This window comes from Bos indicus x Bos taurus, chromosome 4 (assembly GCF_003369695.1).
Source record: "Bos indicus x Bos taurus breed Angus x Brahman F1 hybrid chromosome 4, Bos_hybrid_MaternalHap_v2.0, whole genome shotgun sequence".
In the NCBI taxonomy this organism is placed as follows: domain Eukaryota; kingdom Metazoa; phylum Chordata; class Mammalia; order Artiodactyla; family Bovidae; genus Bos; species Bos indicus x Bos taurus.
This window is the reverse complement of record NC_040079.1, coordinates 12,297,266-12,320,190: the sequence shown is the minus strand read 5'-3', so window position 1 is coordinate 12,320,190 and position 22,925 is coordinate 12,297,266. Positions and strand designations below refer to the sequence as shown.

At 38.7% G+C, this 22,925-nt stretch overlaps 1 protein-coding gene and 1 pseudogene across 1 annotated transcript; both read left to right on the top strand.

The window, feature by feature from the left end:
• The first annotated feature begins 476 nt into the window (after positions 1 to 476).
• Positions 477 to 1,411, top strand: LOC113891794 (annotated as a pseudogene).
• A 2,288-nt stretch (positions 1,412 to 3,699) lies between these two features.
• Positions 3,700 to 4,626, top strand: LOC113891793 (olfactory receptor 2A1/2A42-like). Its single transcript, XM_027540276.1, has one exon. It carries the CDS (start codon positions 3,709 to 3,711, stop codon positions 4,624 to 4,626), a length of 918 nt encoding a protein of 305 aa, XP_027396077.1. The 5' UTR covers positions 3,700 to 3,708.
• The last annotated feature ends 18,299 nt before the right edge of the window (positions 4,627 to 22,925 follow it).

Genomic DNA, 22,925 nt, shown 5'->3' with positions numbered 1-22,925 from the left:
TGTTTGCCCTTAGTATGCACTGTCCTTGATAAACCCTTCTAACTCAAAATTTGATGTATTGCAGCTTAAGGACATAAGCATGTATATCAGGTAAGGGTCATAGTTTCTGGGAAAAAATACAGATAACATTAATATAGGCAAAGAATAGAATTTATTTCAATGATATGAGATAGTTCACTGAGTGAAACGAAAACTCTATATTTGATTAACATGTGGCAACATACTTATTTTGAAAATTTAGCCTCTTAAAAACTTAACAAGAAAGAAAATATATGTATATATGTGTTTATGTATATGTATACATTTTAGGATTACCAAATATATTATTTAAAATTTCATTTAAAAACACAAAAAATCACCAAAAGGGTTTCTGAATACATTTTTACACCACAGAAAGGTATAAGGTGACACAGCTCTCTTTTAAGAGACTTCTCTTTAACCCTGGACATTAACTCAGTTCCTTCTGTCATAGGGCTATGGGAGACAATATGTCCTCTGTCACTGAGTTCATCCTACTTGGATTTCCTGTTGATACAAGGACTCAGATGCTCCTCTTTGGGCCTTCTCCCTGTTCTGTGTCCTCACCCTGCTGGGGAACGGGGTCATCCTGGGGCTCATCTCACTGGACCCCAGACTGCACACCCCCATGTACTTCTTCCTCTCATACCTGGACATCGCTGACATGGCCTACGCCTGCAGCACGGTGCCCCAGATGCTGGCCAACCTCCTGAGTCCAGCCAAGCCCATCTCTGCTGGCTGCATCACACAGACCTTTCTCTTCTTGACATTTGCGGTCACAGAATGTCTTCTCCTGGTGGTGATGTCCTATGATCGGTATGTGGCCATCTGCCACCCTCTCCGGTATTCAGTCATCATGAGCTGGACAGTCTGCGTCATGCTGGTGGTGACTTCCTGGACCATTGGAATCCTTCTGTCTTTGGTTCATCTAGTGTTACTTATGCCCTTACCGTTCTGCATGGCCCAGAAAATCGATCATTTCTTCTGTGAAATCATGGCTGTTCTCAAACTTGCTTGCACAGACACACACATCAATGAGCTTATGGTATTGGCTGGAGCAGTTTCTGTGCTAGTGGGACCCTTCTCCTCAGTTATAATCTCATATGTGTGCATCTTCCATGCCATGCTTAGGCTCCAGTCGGGGGAAGGGCACAGCAAAGCCTTCTCCACCTGCTCATCTCACCTCTTTGTGGTCGGACTTTTTTATGGCACAGCCATTATCATGTATGTTGGACCCAGATATGGGAACCCCAAGGAACAGAAGAAATGTCTTCTCCTGTTTCACAGCCTTTTCAACCCCATGCTCAATCCCCTTATCTATACTCTTAAGAATTCAGAAGTTAAGAATGCCATGAAGAGAGTGCTGGGAATAGAGAGTTTTATGAAAAGATGATCGCATCAGTGTTGACAATGACCTAGGAGGATATTATTTCAAAAGCTCTCAAGCCCAACCCCTCATAAGATTATTTGAGATGCCTATTAGAAATAGAGTAAATCTCCTGACCCACCATTACATCACTGATTCAGTAGACGTGGGAAGTATTTTAGAAAACTGCATTTTTAAATATTATCATTATCCAAATATTACCAATAGCAATTTATGATGCTATTGAATGTTATAGACCAATATTTGGAAGTCACAGATGTAGAATAACACGCTTTATAATTTCTTCATCAAGCTATGTTCCAGCCCCGTATCTCCCAAAATGTTTTCCTCAAATCATGCAGTATTTGTCTTTCTCTGTCTCATTTATCTCACTAAACAGAATGCCCTCAAGGTCTGTTCATGTCTCAGGATTCCCTTCTTTTTGTGGCTGAACACACACACTCTCTCTCTACTTCTTATCCTCTCATCTGCTGGTGAACACTTAGGTGGTTTCCTTTTCTTTACTATTGTGAGTAATGCTGATATTAACATGGGGGTACAGATAACTTTTTGAGTTAGTGTTCTTTATTTTCCTTTAGATAAATGCTCAGGAGAAATTGCTAGATCATATGGTAATTCCATTTTTATTTTCAGGGAAAACTTTCATATTGTTTTACACAGTAACTGTAACAATTTTCACTTCTACCAACAGTGTAAAAGGGTTCCCTTTTCTTCACATCTTTGTCAACATTTGTCATCTTTTATCTTTTTGATCATAACCATTCTAACAGGCATGATGTGATATGTCACTGTGATATTGATTTGCATTTGTCTGATATTGAGTGATACTGAGTAATGTTTCAAGTCCCTTTGGCTATCTGTATGTATTCTTTGGGAAAATGTCCATTCAGATTCTTTACTCACATTTAGATTGGATTATTGGCAACAAAGGTCCATCTAGTCACAGCTATGGTTTTTCCAGTAGTCGTGTATGGATGTGAGAGTTGGACTATAAAGAAAGCTGAGTGCCGAAGAATTGATGATTTTGAACTGTGGTGTTGGAGAAGACTCTTGAGAGTCTCTTGGACTGCAAGGAGATCCAACCAGTCCATCCTAAAGGAGATCAGTCCTGGGTGTTCATTGGAAGGACTGATGTTGAAGCTGAAACTCCAATACTTTGGCCACCTGATATGAAGAGCTGACTCATTGGAAAAGACCCTGATGCTGGGAAAGATTGAAGGCAGGAGGAGAAGGGGATGACAGAGGATGAGATGGTTGGATGGCATCACCAACTCAATGGACATGAGTTTGGGTAGGCTCCTGGAGTTGGTGATGGACAGGGAGGCCTGGCGTGCTGCAGTTCATGGGGTCACAAAGAGTCGGACACGACTGGGTGACTGAACTGAACTGATTAGCTTTTTTGCTGCTGAGTTGTATGTGGTTTTTTAAATATATATTTTGAATATTAACCCCTTGTTCAATATATATGGTTTGAAAGTATCTTTTCCCATGCCTTATGTTGTCTTTTCATTGTGTTAATCTTTTTATTTCTTTGCTGTGCAGAACCTTTTTAGTTTCAGGTAGTTCCACTTGTTTATTTTTTATTTGCTTTAGATGTTATGTCAAAAAATTCATTGCCAAAGCCACATCAAGGATCTTTTATTTTATGTTTTATTTATTTCTTTGTAGTTTCAGTTCTTATGTTTAAGACTTTAATCCACTGTGTATTAATTTTTGTGAGTGGTGTAAGATAGGAGTCTACTTTCATTCTTTTATATATGAATATCCAATGTGCACATTTACTGAAGAGACTATCCTTTCTCCACTGAGTATTCTTGGCTCCCTTGTTAAATATTAGTTGAACATATTTGCAGGGATTTATTTCTGTGCCCTCAGTCCTGTTTAATTGGCCTGTGTTTCTGTTTTTATGCAGGTAACGTATTGTTTTGACTACTGTTCTGTTCGGTTCAGTTCAGTCGCTCAGTCGTGTCCGACTCTTTGCGACCCCATGAATCGCAGCACAACAGGCCTCCCTGTCCATCACCGACACCTGGAGTTCACTCAGACTCATGTCCATCGAGTCAGTGATGCCATCCAGCCATCTCATCCTCTGTCATCCCCTTCTCCTCCTGCCCCCAATCCCTCCCAGCATCAGAGTCTTTTCCAATGAGTCAACTCTTCACATGGGGTGGCCAAAGTACTGGAGTTTCAGCTTTAGCATCATTCCTTCCAAAGAAATCCCAGGGCTTATCTCCTTCAGAATGGACTGGTTGGATCTCCTTGCAGTCTGGTTCTCTTTTAATAGTGAAATAGAGAAAAATCAGATGATGGTTACAAAGTTCATCCTACTAGGATTTTGTCTTGGTCCAAGGATCTGCTTATTCCTCTTTGGGCTCTTCTTCCTATTCTATGTCCTGACCCTGCTGGGGAATGGGGTCATCCTGGGGCTCATCTCACTGGACTGCAGACTGCACACCTCCATGTACTTCTTCCTGTCACACCTGGCCATCGCTGACATGGCCTACGCCTGTAGCACAGTGCCCCAGATGCTGGTCAACCTCCTGAGTCCAGCCAAGCCCATCTCCTTTGCTGGCTGCATCACACAGACCTTTCTCTTTTTGAGTTTTGCTCACACTGAGTGTGTGCTCCAGGTGGTGATGTCCTATGATCGGTATGTGGCCATCTGCCACCCACTCCGGTATTCTGTCATTGTGAGCTGGAGAGTCGGCATCAGCCTGGTGGGGACTTCCTGGGCATGTGGCTCCCTCCTGGCCCTGGTCCACGTGGGTCTCGTCCTGAGGCGGCCCTACTGTGGGCCTCATGAAATCAACCACTTCTTCTGTGAAATCCTGTCTGTTCTCAAGCTGGCCTGTACTGACACTAAACTCAACCAACTTGTCATCTTTGCTGCTTCTGTGTTTGTCTTCGTCGGGCCCCTCTGCCTGCTGCTGGGCTCCTATGTGTGCATCCTGGCCGCCATCCTGAGGATCCAGTCAGCTGAGGGCTGCAGGAAGGCCTTCTCCACCTGCTCCTCCCACCTCTGCATGGTCGGGCTCTTCTTTGGCAGTGTCATCATCATGTCCATGGCCCCCAAGTCCTGCCACCCTGAGGAGAAGCAGAAGATCCTTTCCCTGTTTTATAGTCTTTTCAACCCCATGCTGAACCCGCTGATCTACAGCTTGAAGAGCAAAGAGGTCAAGGGTGCCTTGAGGAGAGCACTATTCAAGGAGAGTCATTTCTAACTGGTGATATTTGAATCCCAAAAAGTTCTCTGCTTTCTTATGTGTGCCTTGATGACACAAGAATAAGATTTCCCTCTACCTTTGAAGGAAAATTTTTAGCTATATTGCTTTCATTGATTTTTCTTTCATATGTGATTTTATTGTTATTGTTCAGTCACTAAGCATGTCCCATGAATTCCATGAACTGCACTCCAGGCTTCCCTGTCTTTCACTATCTCCCGGAGTTTGCTCAAATTCATGTCCATTGAGTCAGTGATGCTATCCCACCATCTCATCTTAGGTCACCCACTTCTCCTGTCCTCAGTCTTTCCCAGCATCAGAGTCTTCCAAAGAGTCAGCTCTTCACATCAGGTGGCCAAAGTATTGGAGCTTCCACTTCAGCATCAGTCCTTCCAGTCAACATTCAGGGTTGATTTCCTCTGGGATTTACTGGTTTGACCTCCTTGCGGTCCAAGGGACTCTCCAGAGTTTTCTCCAGCAACACACTTCAAAAGCATTAGTTCTTTGGCACTCACCCATCTTTATGGTCCAACTCTCATATCAGTACATGACTACTGGAAAATCCATAGCTTGGATTATACTATGATCTTTTTCTTTGATTGCTCTGAATTTAATATCTCTGAAATTAACTTTTATTTAAATTGATTTCCTGAGTCTACAAATTTGAATAGTCTTTCCACTGCCCTAACTATATTAGCTCATCAATGGTATAGGTCACAAGATGTGGAAGAAAAAAAAAAGTTATGAAGGGAAGTGATCTTGAAAGCCTGGATGCACACTTGTCCACTCTCAAAAATTGCACTCTTCCTGCTCAAGAGGAAGTCAGAGATGTCTAGCTAGTTGTGCTCCATAATGTTGAAAAATCTCATATGAAAATTGTTGAGTCATATTAGGGAGCAGGCTGATTGAAGGAACATAATTAATACAAGGTATTTTGGAGATCCAAACCAGTCAATCCAAAAGGAATTGGACTGCAAGGAGATCCAACTAGTCAGTCATAAAGGAAATCATTGGAAGGACTGATGCTGAAGCTAAAACTCCAATACTTTGGCTACCTGATGTGAAGAACTGACTCCTTGGGAAAGACCCTGATGCTGGGAAAGATTGAAGGCAGGAGAAAGGGACAACAGAGGATGAGATGGTTGGATCGCATCACCTACACGATGCACTTGAGTTTGAACGAGCTCTGGGAGTTGGTGATAGACAGGGAAGCCTGGTGTGCTGCAGTCCACTGGGGTTGCAAGGAGTCAAACATGACTGAGCAACTAAACTGAACTGAACTGATTTTGGAGAAAACAGGAAAGATAAAGGAAAAGCTTGCTGATGGGGTGGAAATAGTATGTTGTTTACGGCTTTGGGGGTAAACTGATTAGCTCATGGCTACTAAAAGAATAAAACTGGGTGGATAATGCGTACAAACAAATACTTTCTGTTGACTTTGATTCCTTGAAAATTTTGTGTGTTGTATGTGAGTTATGTAGATGTACAGATTGTCTCTGTATATTATTTTCTAGTGTCTTTTCAACAGTAATTTCATAGGAAATTTTACCTGATAGTGTAAGTGGCTAGCATGGTATGACTGGCTCTTCTGCCTTGTGGTAATTAATTCTGCTTTACAAACCCAGTGGTCAGAGTTGAGTCCCATATGTTTGACATAATTTTTTCAGGGTGTTACTTTTACATCCACTTTATAACTTGCCCTGAGACAAGGGTGGTCACTTTCCTGCAGACTTTTCCTCAACTTCACGGTAACAGTGAACAGAAGGGTTGTTCAGTAGAATAAGGGTGTGTCCTTCATTTGGGGTTTAGTAACTTCTCAACCCTACTCTTAATCACTGTGTATGGGCAACAGAGCTTACTGAATGTAGAAACAAAGTGGGTTTTTACAATAAGAGTTAAGGTTTGAATTAATCACCCAGTGCTGTACACTTCATACTTATATAGATCATTTACATGGATCATCTTGTTCAGTCATCATAACATATCCCAGAAGAGGGTCTTATTATCAGTCTGTTTTATGCATGTACTAGAAAAACAGTGTCAGACTTTTACCTGGACAGTCTGACTCCCAAGCCTTGTGTTCTTAACCATAACAATGTCATAGGTCAATATCACTGTAATTCAGTAAAGAAGAAGTCTAAGATATCCCAAGGAAGAATATGTTAACTGAAGAAGTATCTCTGCACTGTCTCACATATGCAATGTGAGCTGTTCTTTGCTCTCCGAGGACTGGAAGATCAGAGACCATTTATGAGAGGTTGGTTGTCCTGGACAGTAAAACCTATGGACAGAGTTGCAAAAGTTATGGGACTTTTAGAGGAATACAAACCATGAAGAAGGTGAAAATTAAGTCTACTCTCACTGAGATTGGGGATTTAGTTCAGCTAAGATCAAAAGTCATTACAAAGACATCAACACCCTCTGTCTTTCTCTCTCTCTATCTCCATCTCTGATTTTGTCTCTCTGTTTCTCTCACTACAAACCAGGCACTGCACTTTACAAGAATTATTTCATTTCATCCTCAAAATAGCCCTTTGAGGCAAGAGACAATCCCCACTTTACACATAAGGAAATGGAGGCAGAGGGACTGAGTAACTCACCCAGTTCACAGCGAATGACAATCCAGTTCAGGATTGTACTAAGGCAGTCTGATTCTTGACCCTATAATCATTACCACTGGGTAATGGCCTCTTTAGAGCAGATCTATAGGTAAAAATCATGGAAATCGAGAGGCTGAAACAAATTAAATGACTCAGACCAGTGAGGGCACTGGGATTTAGATAGAAAGGACTTGCATTCGCTAAAGAAAGCAGCTTGACTCCAAAGTGAGATGTGAACTGTGGGTGTAGTAACAAGGAAGAAGTGTGGCTCCAAGGGTCAGAGAAGGAGGCGGTTCTCTGGAAGTGAGCTGGGAAGTGAAAGAGAACCAATGCAAGAGAAGACTGATGCCACAGTTTCTCACTGGGTCCTCACCAGCAGAAAACAGGCAGAATGGATGTTTAATAGTATTTTATCTAAAAAGAGCCCTTTCCCAAGACAAACGTCCCATTTGTTTATTTTTTAATTTTTTTAAAATTTTATTTTTAAACTTTACAATATTGTATTGGTTTTGCCAAATATCAAAATGAATCCGCCACAGGTATACATGTGTTCCCCATCCTGAACCCTCTTCCCTCCTCCCTCCCCATACCATCCCTCTGGGTCGTCCCAGTGCACCAGCCCCAAGCATCCAGTATCGTGTGTCGAACCTGGACTGGCGACTCGTTCCGTATATGATATTATACGTGTTTCAATGCCATTCTCCCAAATCTTCCAACCCTCTCCCTTTCCCACAGAGTCCAAAAGACTGTTCTATACATAAGTGTCTCTTTTGATGTCTCATATACAGGGTTATTGTTACCATCTTTCTAAATTCCATATATATGCATTAGTATACTGTATTGGTGTTTTTCTTTCTGGCTTACTTCACTCTGTATAATAGGCTCCAGTTTCATCCACCTCATTAGAACTGATTCAAATGTATTCTTTTTAATGGCTGAGTAATACTCCATTGTGTACATGTACCACGGCTTTCTTATCCATTCATCTGCTGATGGACATCTAGGTTGCTTCCATGTCCTGGCTATTATAAACAGTGCTGCGATGAACATTGGGGTACACGTGTCTCTTTCAATTCTGGTTTCCTCAGTATGTATGCCCAGCAGTGGGATTGTTGGATCATAAAGCAGTTCTATTTCCAGTTTTTTAAGGAATCTCCACACTCTTCTCCATAGTGGCTGTACTAGTTTGCATTCCCACCAACAGCGTAAGAGGGTTCCCTTTTCTCCACACCCTCTCCAGCATTTATTGCTTGTAGACTTTTGGATCGCAGCCATTCTGACTGGTGTGAAATGGTACCTCATAGTGGTTTTGATTTGCATTTCTCTGATAATGAGTGATGTTGAGCATCTTTTCATGTGTTTGTTAGCCATCTGTATGTCTTCTTCAGAGAAATGTCTATTTAGTTCTTTGGCCCATTTTTTGATTGGGTCATTTATTTTTCTGGAATTGAGCTGTAGGAGTTGCTTGCTTTAATTTCCGTTACTCCAGAAGGGAGGTCAAAGAACATCTCACTGCTGTTAATGTCAAAGAGTGTTCTGCCTATATTTTCCCCTAAGAGTTTTATAGCTTCTGGCCTTTCATTTAGGTCTTTAATCCATTCAGAGTTTATTTTTGTGTATGGTGTTAGGGAGTGTTCTAATTTCATTCTTTTGTGTGAGCTGCCTGTTTTCCCAACACCACTTATTAAAGAGACTGTCATTTCTCCATTGTATATTCCTATCTCCTTTGTCAAAGACAAGGTGCCCAGAGGTGTGTAGGTTTATCTCTGGGCTCTCTATCTTATTCCATTGGTCTATATTTCTGTTTTTGTGCCAGGACTATATTGTCTAGATTACTGTAGCCTTGTAGTATAGTTTGAAATCAGGAAGGTTGATTCCTCCCACTCCATTTTTCTTTCTCAAGATTGCTTTGGCCATTCAGTCTTTTGTGTTTTCGTACAAATTGTAAAATTTCTTGTTCCAGTTCTGAGGAAAATGCCAATGGTAATTTGACAGGGATTTCGTTGAATCTGAGGATTATTTTGTGTAGTATAGTCATTTTGACAATAAATTCTTCCAATCCAAGGAAATGATATATCTCTCCATCTGTTTGTGTCATCTTGATTTCTTTCAACAATGTCTTAGAGTTTTCTGCATACAAGTCTTTTGTCTCCTTAAGTAGGTTTATTCCTCAGTACTTTATTCTTTTTAATGCAGTAGTCAATAGAATTATTTCCTGAATTTCTACTCTTGACCTTATATTGTTAGTGTATACAATGCAACAGATTTCTGTGTATTAATTTTGTATCCTGCAACTTTACCAAATTCATTGATGAGCTCTAGCAGTTTTGTGGCAGCATCTTTAGGATTTTCTATGTATACTGTAATGCCATCTGCAAACAGTGACGTTTTTACTTCTCTTCCAGTTTGAATTCACTTTGTTTCTTTTTCTTCACTGGTTTCCATGTCTAGGAATTGAACTCGGGTCTCCCACATTGTGGGCAGATGCTTTACCATCTGAGCCACCAGGGAAGCCCTGGTAGGACTTCCAAAGTTACATTGAATAAAAGTTGCAAGAGAGGAATCCTCGTCTTGTTCCTGATCTTAGAGAAAGAGCTTTCAGCTTTTCACTATTGAGTATAATGTTAGAGTTTGTCATGTATGACCTGTATTATTTTGAGGTGTGTTCCCTCTGTGCCCACTTTATGAAGAGGTTTTTTTTTATCATAAATGGATATTGAATTTTATCAGAAACTTTTTCCTCATTTACTGAGATAATAGTATGATTTTTATTATTCAGTTCATTAATGTGGTGTATCACACTGATTAATTTGCAGATATTGAAAAAATCTTTGCATCCCTGGGATAAATCCCCCTTGATCACGATGTATGATCCTTTTAATGTACTTTTAGATTCATTTCCTGGTATTTTGTTGAGGATTTCTGTCTATGTTCATCAATAATATTGGCTGTACTTTCTTTTCTCATGGTATCATTGTCCAGTTTTGGTATCAGGATGATTGCAGCCTCATGGAATGTGTTTGGAAGTATTCCTTCCTCTGAAATTTTTTGGAATAACTTTGGAGGATTAGGTGTTATTCTTTTCTACATTTTGGATGGAATTCACCTGTGAAGGCAACTTATGCTGGACTTTTGTTTACTGGGAATTTTTAAATCACTGGTTCCATATCAGTACTCATATTATAGTTGGTCTGTTCATATTTTCTTCAATTCTTCCTGTTAAGTCTTAAGAGATTGTACCTTCCTAAGAATTTGTCCATTTCTTCTAAGTTATATGTTTTATTGGCATATAGTTGTTTATGAGACTTTATAGTCCACAAACTTCCCACTTTTTGAGCTAGGACATCGGTCTTTTGCTGCTGCCCTCAGACTGCAGCTTACACTATCAGCTATCCTGGTAACCAGACCTTTGGATTCAGACTGAACTACAACACTGATTCTCTTGAATATCCAGCTTGATGAGTGCAGGCCTGGGGGCTTCTCAGCCTCAAGCAGGAAGATATTAGACATTGGACAGGGAAGCAGGGGCTGACTTAAGGTTTCTGCTGTGCTGTCTCTTCCACCCCTGGCTACTGAGCTGCAGAGAAGGCAGTATCTGCTGCTCCTGTAGGCTGCCCTGTTCTCCCTGAAGAGTTTCACTTTCTGACCAGGTGTGTTCAAGAAAACATAGGGGTAAGTCATTTGAGACAGAAATTGCTGGAGAGGAGTTCTTGAGTTGTCAAGAGGATGACATTTATAGTATAAGTTGTAGACTGGCCTTTGATGAAAAAAAGTAATAACTCCATAGGAAGAGCAGATAACTTAAGATAAATGCACAAATTCATTAACTTAGTCAGTGTGTGTGTTAGGATTGAATGAACTGTCATCTGATTGCATCCATTTTCTCAGTTATTCTCACTAAGTAGCTAAGACTATGGGTGGAAGGATTTATGTGAGATTTATTGAAAGAGAAAAAAAGAAACACCTGAGAGAAGAGACTAGGAAATACAGTAGGATTTCTGGGAACATCAAAGGCCAAATTGATGTGAATTCTCATGAATGTAAGGGATCTGAGTCATCATGTGTGTGTTTTTTTCTGTGATCTGTGGGTACAGGCAAAGTCTTGCATCATCTAAATTCAATGCTTACAACACTGCACTTACAACAGAGAGGGGACAATGACCTCTCTAAATGTAAGATGTATATTTAGGGGGAAATGTTTTCAAAATGGGACAAATACTGCTCTACTGAAGGGTAGAGCAGGAAAGCATTTAGGCAATAAAATTCAGTCTACGTGATTTTCCAAGTAGTGAGTAATATTTGCAATGGAAAATTTTGATAATTATTACATATTAACACTTTTCAGCTGATGGGGATAATTTACTCCCTGAGAAAGATCCAGTCCTTAGAAGGGCTACCTTAATAATTTCATGGGAAATCACATTTATTGCATCATGAATCAATCTTTCCAAAAGTAGGATATGGAGACAGGATCAATTTCAAGATCAAAGACATAATACATGTACATCCTTGGGAATTCTACTGTGGGATATAATCAATGAAATAAAGTTTATCACTTAGATTTTTATTTCGAGTCTCTTGAGTACAGACATCTTTGCCATTCTTCCTCAGTTCTTACTTTTATGCAAAAGCAGATTCACATAAGTGCACACACATGCACTTGCACACGCACACACACACACACACTCACAGATAATAATGCAAGAGACCCAAGAGAGGAGGAGTAGGAAAGACAGAATGGTGAGAATATGGTTTGTAATTTGTTCCCTGGATGCCACAGGTATGTCTCTGGGGGATGGGTTGCTTTCATTTAATCAGACTATAAAGCCCTCACATATATAGAAGATCCTGGGCACCCCTGAGTCCTGCCCTCCCCATCAGGGCAGAAAAGGGATCCGGGACTCATCATCTACTGCACTTGCTTCCGGGAGCAGGTGACTTAACTCCAGCCACTCCCCATCTCTGTGAGTTTTCTAGCCCAGTTTGGAAAAAATACCACAAGTAGTACCACGACTCCTCTTTATGTTAGTAGGAATCATTACTTTTTATACTGGTTAATGACTGACAGAGGAGCAGGGCAGAAGGCGGGCAGAAATCATCAGGTTTATGAAGGAGGAAAAGCCACCTTTGTGAAGACCCCTTTCTTGAAATGTGCTGAGGTCTCAGAGTCACATCTGATACCCACGCTGTATAAACATAGGCTTCTTTTTCTTCTTAGTCAGACCCCTTCCCTGGTCACACATATGGGAAGAGGCTGGTGAAATTCAATGTCCCTGAGTCGTGCTATCTAGCTGAAAGGGAAGTAAGAGACCTCTGACCCTGTTGCCTCCTGAAGCTGGAGGTGTGCCATTTACTACTTTTCATTTCTTCCTCTGCTGACCAGCTTCTCACACTACACTTGGAAACATCCTCCTGCCAGGATAGTGAGGAAAGCTAGCATCCTTTTCTTCTGCCCACAAGGGAGATGTTAGTAAGTGGCAGGACAAAATCCTATAGCTACTTGGTAAAGATCTCATCATTATTTCCTTTGTAGCAGGAAAGCGGGTACAGGAACCTATTTAGCTTACCCTGAATCCTTTTCCAGAATTTCTCTCCAGGGACGGTTGTCCTCATCTGAGGGAAAGCCTGCAGCATCTCCTGGAGGAGGTTAACATGGTACCATTGTCACTTTTCAAAGGTGGGGGGACAGTTCTAGGTGCTGAAAGTATGGCAAGATACCCCTACTATAAAACCAATTTCTTAGTTTGAAATGTGTTTGTACCTGGCAGATTTTCAGTGAATGTTTTTGCTTTTATTCTCTTCACATTTATTTAAGTCAATTTTTTAAAATAATGAAAAATGAAAATACATAATTTTTAAATTTTGCTAAATGCAAAATAAAGTCAGAAGAATCCTGTCAGTGTTTATGTTACAGAAAACACAGGACTCTCACAGACTTTCTCTAAGCTGCAGTAATTTGGTTATTTTCATCCATATTTCAGCATTCTAATCTTAGGATTCAAGTTAATATTACTGAGGCTAACAGAGTCTTCATATTCATACTAATCTGGCTTGTGCTGTGTAAAAGTGGAGAATGGATGGTTTTCTAACAGGAAGTTACTGGAAGGGCATTCTAGGTATCCCTGACTTGAGTTTGTAAGTGGTCAGGGTCCACTGAGGTGTGAGGTATTGGAGCAAAGGGTATCACTTCTGCAGCAGGTCAGAGAAAGCAGTGATCTCTGTAGACACCAGGGAAGGTGGGAGATGTTCTAAGACCAATGAAGATAAGGATATAACCCTCTGATAATCATCTTGCAATATGTTTATTAATGTTGTTTATTATTTTCTTACTAAATAAACCTTTCTAAGCATATATATAATTGTATAGAAATTTAAATGTATTAACTGACTCTCCTCAATGGCATATTACTATATGATGTAGAATGTGACAAATATTTTCATTTAAATTACAATAACAACATGCCTGGACTGTAGAATTAACTTTAGATATATTGAATCTCTTGGAAGCTGGACTTAGAAGCTAATAGCAGATAACTGGGCTTCTTGGAGAGATGATGAAAAAAGGCATTCGCGAGCACAAGTCTGGAAGCCAAAGACTCAGGCAGTGTTACCAGGGAATGACTACTTGTAAAATTACACTGGCTAATGGAGATTAGATTTATCTGCAAATGCATGAATTTGTTTAGGAGGCAGATTCTTCATAAACTCAGTTACTAAGTCCCTCAGCAGACAACTCGGGACAGGAGAGCAGACCAGAGCTAGCAGTTAAACCAGCAGCCACCACGTAAGCTCTTAATGCTTTTGCTGACATTTATAACATTTGATGTTTATGCTAAGGTTAGTTGTAACATTAGGACCTAAAACTTGGGTGTTAGAGACGTGCACTGAAAATGGATGCAGGCCTTGAAGTCACCTTTACTAGCTGGCTGACAACCTGCTTGAGAGCCTCGTCAACAGTCATTCGGTAGAGAAGTCTCTGGTTAATTCTGCCTGGTACACACAGAGACTTGTCACTCTAAGAAGTTAGTAAACCAATGCCTGAAATATGCTGTATTTGCTCACTTGTTTCCTTTTAATTAATTTATTTATGTTAATTGAAGGATGATTACACTATGATATTGTGGTAGATTTTGCCATCCATCAACATGAATCAGCCACGGGTGACCATTTGATTTTTAATTTAGGGTTTGTTTTTTAAATCGGTGTCTGATTATCTGTTTGTTTTACTCCAACAGCAGTGATTAAAAATAAGACTTTTCTGCAGTTTCAGGCTTTGAAGGATGACTGTATTCCTTGGTGAGTGTCCCTGAAATGACTTTGTACAGATTGTATAGCCTACATCCCATCCTAAATGTGCCTTACTGTTGTTAAAAATATGCTGAGCACTTTTCACGTGGTAAATGTGCCAGAAACTTTAATTCATTTACATAGATTTACCACATAATTCTCAATACATAGTGATGCACTTAAATATCTTTCTCTTTTTATTTATGGTGAGCAATAGAGCTAATATTCAATAATATCCCCTAGATTATATTTTATCCAAATACAGAAGTTTCATCAAATTCCTTCAGGTGCAAGATAGATAAAGTAGGCTGGTAGGTTGAATGTAAGTAAAGTCAACTTTTGAAATTAAAAAATTAAACTTTCTTTTTACTTAGCTGTGGATAAATATCTGTGTTGCTATAATATTTAAAAATCATTAGAAAATATTTTTTCAAAAAGTTTGGCAATCGCCCGCTTCATTTAGAACCAGAAAATCACACCTGTTCATCTGCCTAAGTATGCTCATCAAATTCTGGATTTCAGAATGATGAAGAGAGACCTTATAGCTGATGCCTGGGTGCCCTGTCCGTAGCACCGTGCCCTCCCGCTTCGGTGCACACTGGCCTATTTCCCAGGGCCAGCACCTCTATTTGTTTGCCTGGACAGGTTCCTGAAAACCAGAGACACTTTACTACCTTCTTAAACAGGGAAAAGGAGCCCTGATATCAATACTTGATCCACCCACCTCAAGGCACTTATCCAATAACAGATACTGGTAGGTGTATAAACACCCCAGCTCCCTTCCAACTAAAGGTAGGTTAACACTGAGAAACATATTCTACCCTGGCTCCAAGATTTTCCCATTGGATCTCACTTCAGTTACAACAGTTTTGATCTACTTGGTCATCCAACCTTCAGTGACTGCATTTTTCAGTTGTCCCCCTTTGCCAGTCTTCTACCTGTGTTTCCTGGGATTCAGTTCAGTTCAGTCGCTCAGTCGTGTCCGACTCTTTGCGACCCCATGAACCACAGCACACCAGGCCTCCCTGTCCCGGAGTCCACCCAAACCCTTGTCCATTGAGTCAGTGATGCCATCCAACCATCTCATCCTCTGTCGTCCCCTTCTCCTTCTGGCCTCAATCTTTCCCAGCTTCAGGGTCTTTTCAAACGAGTCAGCTCTTCATATCAGGTGGCAAAGTATTGGAGTTTCAGCTTCAAAATCAGTCCTACCAATGAACACCCAGGACTGATCTCCTTTAGCATGGACTGATTGGATCTCCTTGCAGTCCAAGGGACTCTCAAGAGTCTTCTCCAATACCACAGTTCAAAAGCATCCATTCTTCAGTGTCCAGCTTTCTTTATAGTTCAATTCTCACATCCATACATGACCACATATATGGCTACAGGAAAATCAGTAGCCTTGACTAGATGGACCCTTGTTGGCAAAGTAATGTCTCTGCTTTTAAATATATGCTGTCTAGGTTGGTCATAACTTTTCTTCCAATGAGTAAGCGTCTTTTAATTTCATGGCTGCAGTCACCATCTGCAGTGATTTTGGAGCCCCCCAAAATAAAGCCAGCCACTGTTTCCACTGTTTCCCCATCTATTTGCCGTGAAGTGATGGGACCAGATGCCATGATCTTCATTCTCTGAATGTTGAGATTTAAGCCAACCTTTTCACTCTCCTCTTTCACTTTCATCAAGAGGCTTTTTAGTTCCTCTTCACTTTCTGCCATAAGGGTGGTGTCATCTGCATATCTGAGGTTATTGATATTTCTCCCGGCAATCTTGATTCCAGCTTGTGCTTCCTCCAGCCCAGGGTTTCTCATGATGTACTCTGCATATAAGTTAACTAAGCAGGGTGACAGTATACAGCCTTGACGTCCTCCTTTTCCTATTTGGAACCAGTCTGTTGTTCCATGTCCAGTTCTAACTGTTGCTTCCTGACCTGCATACAGGTTTCTCAAGAGGCAGGTCAGGTGGTCTGGTATTCCCATCTCTTTCAGAATTTTCCACAGTTTATTGTCATCCACACAATAAATGTTTTTCTGGAACTCTCTTGCTTTTTCGGTGATCCAGTGGATGTTGGCAGTTTGATTTCTGGTTCCTCTGCCTTTTCTAAAACCAGCTTGAGCATCTGGAAGTTCATGGTTCACTTACTGCTGAAGCCTGGCTTGGAAAATTTTTAGCATTACTAGCATGTGAGATGAGTGCAATTTTATGGTTTTGAGCATTCTTTGGCATTGCCTTTCTTTGGGGTTGAAATGAAAACTTACCTTTTCCAGTCCTGTGGCCACTGCTGAATTTTGCAAATTTGCTGGCATATTGAGTCCTGGGATTACTTCCTAAGAATTGCTTGTAGTTGAATAACTGCCTCAGGGGTTGGCCTCTGTAGGATCCCAACTAATGCTTCTCTTAACTGGACCAATATTTATATTTATTTAATGCATAATGGGAAGTGATATTCACAAACACTGGTAATTTTTAACATGGAGAGAAAATTGACATGGTGAATTTTATGTTTACATATATTAAAGATTATTTATAGAAGACTGATTATTTAGCCACAAAATGCTTTGTTGTCAGAATATATTGCACTACAAGTTCAAATTCTTTTATATCATTTCATTTATATTACAAAGACTAAATAGTGTTAATTGATGGTCATAGATTTTGAAATCAGAGCACCTTTTATAAAAATCCTTAATGACTATATAATTTGGGGAATGTGCCTTTGACTCATTTTTTTTTATTTCTAGAGAAAAATTTTGCATATCCAAATAGGCCCATTGTTTTCATTGAGTAGTTTTCCAAAACATATATTCTGTTAGAAATAATTAAATTAAATCATTTATTTCTAAAACTAATTATAGGAGTCGTGCAATAAATATTTATGTGGTCATATGGGTTGTAAAGTCAAGCAAAAAGATAAGTCCTTGTTTCAATCTTCTCTTATAAGCAATGATAGAGTTTTCCTTTGGAAGGTATGAAAAAAGTTATTATTTTAAGAATATTTATATGTAAACTTTATATATCAATCCTAATATGTGTATGACATATGTATGTATCTATGGGGGGACATATCTGAAGATAGAATCCATGGGCCATTGTTATGTACATGTTCAAATATAGTCAGTTCTTCTTGACTTTTCCAAAACAGGGGCACTGTATTATGTTCTCAGTAGTAATGTATCCCTGTTTCATATCCTTGCCAAGTCCTTGTAGTTTCAAACCTTTCAATAATGTCCATCAGTGTGTTTTGCATTTTAATTTCTTTTTTTCCCCAGATTTAAACATTTTCCTTTTATTTTATTTTTTTAATTTAAATTTATTTATTTTAATTGGAGGCTAATTATTTTAAAATATTGTATGGGTTTTGCCATACATCAACATGAATCCACCACGGGTGTACACGTGCTCCCCATCCTGAACCCCCCACCCACCTCCCGTCCTGTACCGTCCCCCTGGGTCATGCCAGTGCACCAGCCCCAAGCATCCTGTATCCTGCATCGAACCTGGACTGGCGATTCGTTTCTTATATGATATTATACATGTTTCAATGCCATTCTCCCAAATCATCCCCGCCTCCCTCTCCCACAGAGTCCAAAAGACTGTTCTATACATCTGTGTCTCTTTTGCTATCTCGCATACAGGGCTATTGTTACCATCTTTCTATCTGTTTGGAGACCTAGGAAGGTTAGTACCTCTTAATCTTTTAATGTGCTCAGAGGTTATTTGGATACTCTTTCATGTGAAATGTTTGTTCAAGTATTTTGCCCAGTTTAAATTGGGTTATCTATCTTTTCATTAAAAATGTACAGAAAATCTTTAAGTATTCTGAATATGAGCCCTGTATTGGTTATGTGTTAGTTGCTCATGCTTGTCTGACTCTTTGCGAACTGTAGCCCACCAGGCTCGTCTGTCCAATTCTTAAGGAAAGAATATTGGAGTGGGTTGTCATTCCCATCTCCAGGGGATCGTCCTGACATTAGGGATCGAACCTGTGTCTCTCGGCAGATAGGTTCTTTTCTACTGGCGCAACCTGTATATGTTATACATATTGTAAATATTTCCTTCCACTCTGTGAATTTCATTTTTGCTCTCTTAATGATGGCTCTTGATAAACACAAGTTAGGTTCTAAATTTTATCAATCTATTCTTTCAGTTCAGTTCATTTCAGTCACTCAGTCATGTCCAACTCTTTGCGACTCCATGAATCGCAGCACGCCGGGCCTCCCTGTCCATCACCAACTCCCGGAGTTCACTCAAACTCATGTACATTGAGTCAATGATGCCATCCAGCCATCTCATCCTCTGTCGTCCCCTTCTCCTCCTGCCCCCAATCCCTCCCAGCATCAGAGTCTTTTCCAATGAGTCAACTCTTCGCATGAGGTAGCCAAAGTATTGGAGTTTCAGCTTTAGCATCAGTCCTTCCAATGAACACCCGGGACTGATCTCCTTTAGGATAGACTGGTTGGATCTCCTTGCAGTCCAAGGGACTCTCAAGAGTCTTCTCCAACACCACAGTTTAAAAGCATCAATTCTTCGGTGCTCAGCTTTCTTCACAGTCCAACTTTCACATCCATACATGACCACTGGAAAAACCATAGCCTTGACTAGATGGACCTTTGTTGGCAAGGTAATATCTCTGCTTTTCAATATGCTATCTAGGTTGGTCATAACTTTCCTTCCAAGGAGTAAGCGTCTTTTAATTTCATGGCTGCAATCACCATCTACAGCGATTTTGGAGCCCCAAAAAATAAAGTCTGACACTGTTTCCACTGTTTCCCCATCTATTTCCCATGAAGTGATGGGACCAGATCTTTAATACTGTTTTAATTCTGTTTCAGAACTTTTTTCTCCCTCTGACGTTTTCACTATAAGTCACTGGTATTCTTCAAAGCTTTTTTAATATGTGATGCTTAGATCTAAAACCCATCTGATTTTTTTAGTGTGTTGGGAGAAGTCATGGTTCATTTTTATCTCCATAGCTAGCCAACTGATTCAGCATTATTTATTAAAAACACTGCTGCCTTTATCTTGGTTCAAGTATGTGTGTGTGTGTGTGTGCATGTGTGTGTACACATTTCTGAATTTCTGAGTTAAACATGCTATTTCTTGTGTTTGTTTATCCTTGTTCCAATACAACATTGATTGAAAATGTAAAGTCACTGTAACCTTGCAGGTATAAATATTCCAGAGTGGGTCATTTTATTGATACTTCATTCTTCTTCAAGATTGCTCTGTCTCTTCTTGAACTTTGATAATTTCACATCAAATTTATAATGAGATTCTCAGTTTCTATATGTGAAATTTCTCCTTGGATTCTGGTTTTGACTTTATTGACCCAAAAGAACAGTTCAAATAGATTTGCAGTCTTTACAAAATGCTCATTCCATAAACAGGGTATGGAAGTCCTCCCATTTTGCACATCATCCTGGAATGCCGATTTTTTTGAGTGTACACCTGTAATAATAGGTCATCCATAAAGATTCTGTTCTTAACATAAACAAGTTTCATCAGTAATTATATTTTATTTTCCACTTTAAATCCTAGCCCTTCTTTTTCTTCCTGTTGCATTATAGACAGCTAGTTCTTAGGTCACATTAAAAAGAAGTGGTTTTAGGGGAGCATGTTAAAATCATATCCTAACTCTAAAGGAAAACTTTTAAAGTTTTACTGTTAATGAAAAAGTAATGTTTTTGTTTGAATAGATGAAAAAACTTGTCTTCTATATAAAATTTGCTAAATTATTTTATAATGGATTTTCTTCTTTTGGCAAATTGTTCATTTTATTACAACTTTGTACTATCCTATATGGGCTTCCCTGGTGGTTCAGACAGTAAAGAATTCGATCCTTGGTTCGATCCTTGGGTTGGGAAGATCCTCTGAAGGAGGGTATGGCAGCTCACCCCAGTATTCTTGCCTGGAGAATCCTCATGGACAGAGGAGCCTGGTGGGCTACAGTCCATGGGGTCTCAAAGAGTTGGGCACGACTTAGCAACTACGTACAGCACAGTATCTTATATATATCCTTCTATCCGTTGGTCTGATATCAGTATTGCTATTACCAGTCACTATTGGCATGAAACATGTTTTTTCATCATTTTACCATCAATCATCTTTTTTGGTTTTGAGTTTACGTGTATGTCTCTGAGTATTTGTGTTTAAAAGTGACTGTTGTAAAGGTTTGTAAGGTGGATTTTCTGTTTTTAATCTGATATGACCATCTCTATCTTGATGAATATATTCAATTCATTTACATTTAATACATTAATAGATACACTTAGTTTTGTTATTGTATTTTGTGTTTTCTGAATATCAACCATTTTTTTCTTTTTCTGATTTTTTCTTGCATTCTACCTTCTTTTTTGATTGACAATGCTTTAATGCTTCATTTGTTTGCACTATAATTTTGAAAATCATTGATTCCATCAGTTTTTGATTCCTGGTTTTTTGAAGTGTTAACATAAAAATGCATGATGTACAGTAAAAAATTTAGTATCATTCAATATTTTGAGCCTTTTCAAGAATTTAGCACTCTTTATTTTTAAATAGTCTCTTTTCCTTCATTTATGTTTTTCAAATTTTACTTTTACCCTTTTTAAATATAAAAATAATTATTTCATAGCCCATAAGTTATTAAATATAAGATTATATTGTATTATTTTGTTCAATATTATTTGTATGTGTTTGATTCAATCTGAATTCACTTCTACTGTAGTGGGGAATACTTTTTATTGGTATGCTAAATAGTTCCGGGCTCTAAACATTTATAATTTACATGTGAAATAATTTCATTTTGTTTTCATTCATTCAAGAGAGTTCTTGCAGTTATAAAACTCTTGATTGAGAACTTCTCTGCCTCTTGAGATATTAAACATATTACCTTTTCATCTTTAGATCTCGCTGATAAGAAATTTACTGTTAGTCAAATTGTTGATCCTATATAGACACTTTTATCTCTAATGTTGTTAATATTTTCTTTTGATCTTGGGACAATAGTGCAACAAAATATTTTAAGAGACAAATGAAACTATCGCTTTTAATAAGAATTGCAAAACTTATGAAACAAAAACTAAGATTGTGTTATGGCAGCCCTAGGCAACTATTTTTTGTAAAGAGGAAAAAGATAGGCAAACATTTGTTAATTTATATTTTTTGAGAATTTATTTTTAACCAATCTTAACCTCAAATTGTTGATCTAAAGATTTATTTTATCTTTAATTATTAGAAGGTCTTCAAGTCCTTATGGGTGCATTTACCTTTACTGTTTTCTTTCAGAACGCATTTTTATCAATTTGGAAATTAAGTCTTTGTGCAATTTGGAACATTTTTGGTAAAATCTCTTCAAATATTGCCTTTTTTTAAATCACATCCCTTATTATCTCTCTGGAAATTTTATCTTGTTTATGTTTCACCTCTCCATTTTTCTCATGCCTATAAATTAGATTTTCAAGAAGGTCTCCCTCTGTTTTCCACCTGGCACTAATGTAGTGTTACAGGTCAATTTTACTTCAAATAACAAAAAAGCAAAGTCATAGAAAAAGACATCAGATTTATAGGACTGAAGGTGAGGAATAGTTGAGGGGGACTTGAATGAAGGTGATCCAAAGGTACAAACTTTTAGTTATAGGATAAGTAAGTCTTCTAGGAATGTAATGTACATGAAGAATATAATTAACACAGCTGTATACTACATGTGAATGTGAATAAGAGAGTTAATCCCAAGATTCTCACAAGAAAAAAATACCTTTATGTCTGTATGAGAGGCTGGATGTATACTGTGCTTATCATGGTCATCAGGTCACAAGGTATGTAAGTCAAATTGTTGTGCTGTACACCTTAAACTTATAAAGTGTTGCATGTCAGCTGTAACTCGATATAATTAGAAGGGAATAAATGAATAAAATAAAATATCCAAATAAAGAAGCTACCCCTTGTCTATACATGTTGAGATCTAGGTGGATTCTTTTTAATATAAGTTTATTTATTTTTAATTGTAGGATAATTGCTTTACAGTATTGTGTTGGTTTCTGCCAAACATTAACATGGATCAGCCATAGGTATTAAATATAATCTTTCAGTGCATTATTTTCCTCTTTTAATCTCCAGTATTTTATCCTCTTTATTGAGTTTTAAAAACTGAATGACACTGCTTATTTTCTGAATGCCTCATAGATTCTTTTTTCATGTGCAGTGACCATTTTGTACCTCCATTTTCTTTACTGCTTATAATTGATTGAAACTTTAGTAAATGCAAGACTTTCATTGATCTATTGGAATATTTAATCATGCTTACATTAGATTCTTTGTAAGAATGTTCAACACATTCAGTTACAACTTGGGTGAACATAAGGTTTCATTGTTTAACTCGTACACCTTTAGCACTAACTAGTTTGTATTTGAATATTGTTTTTTTAATCATATACT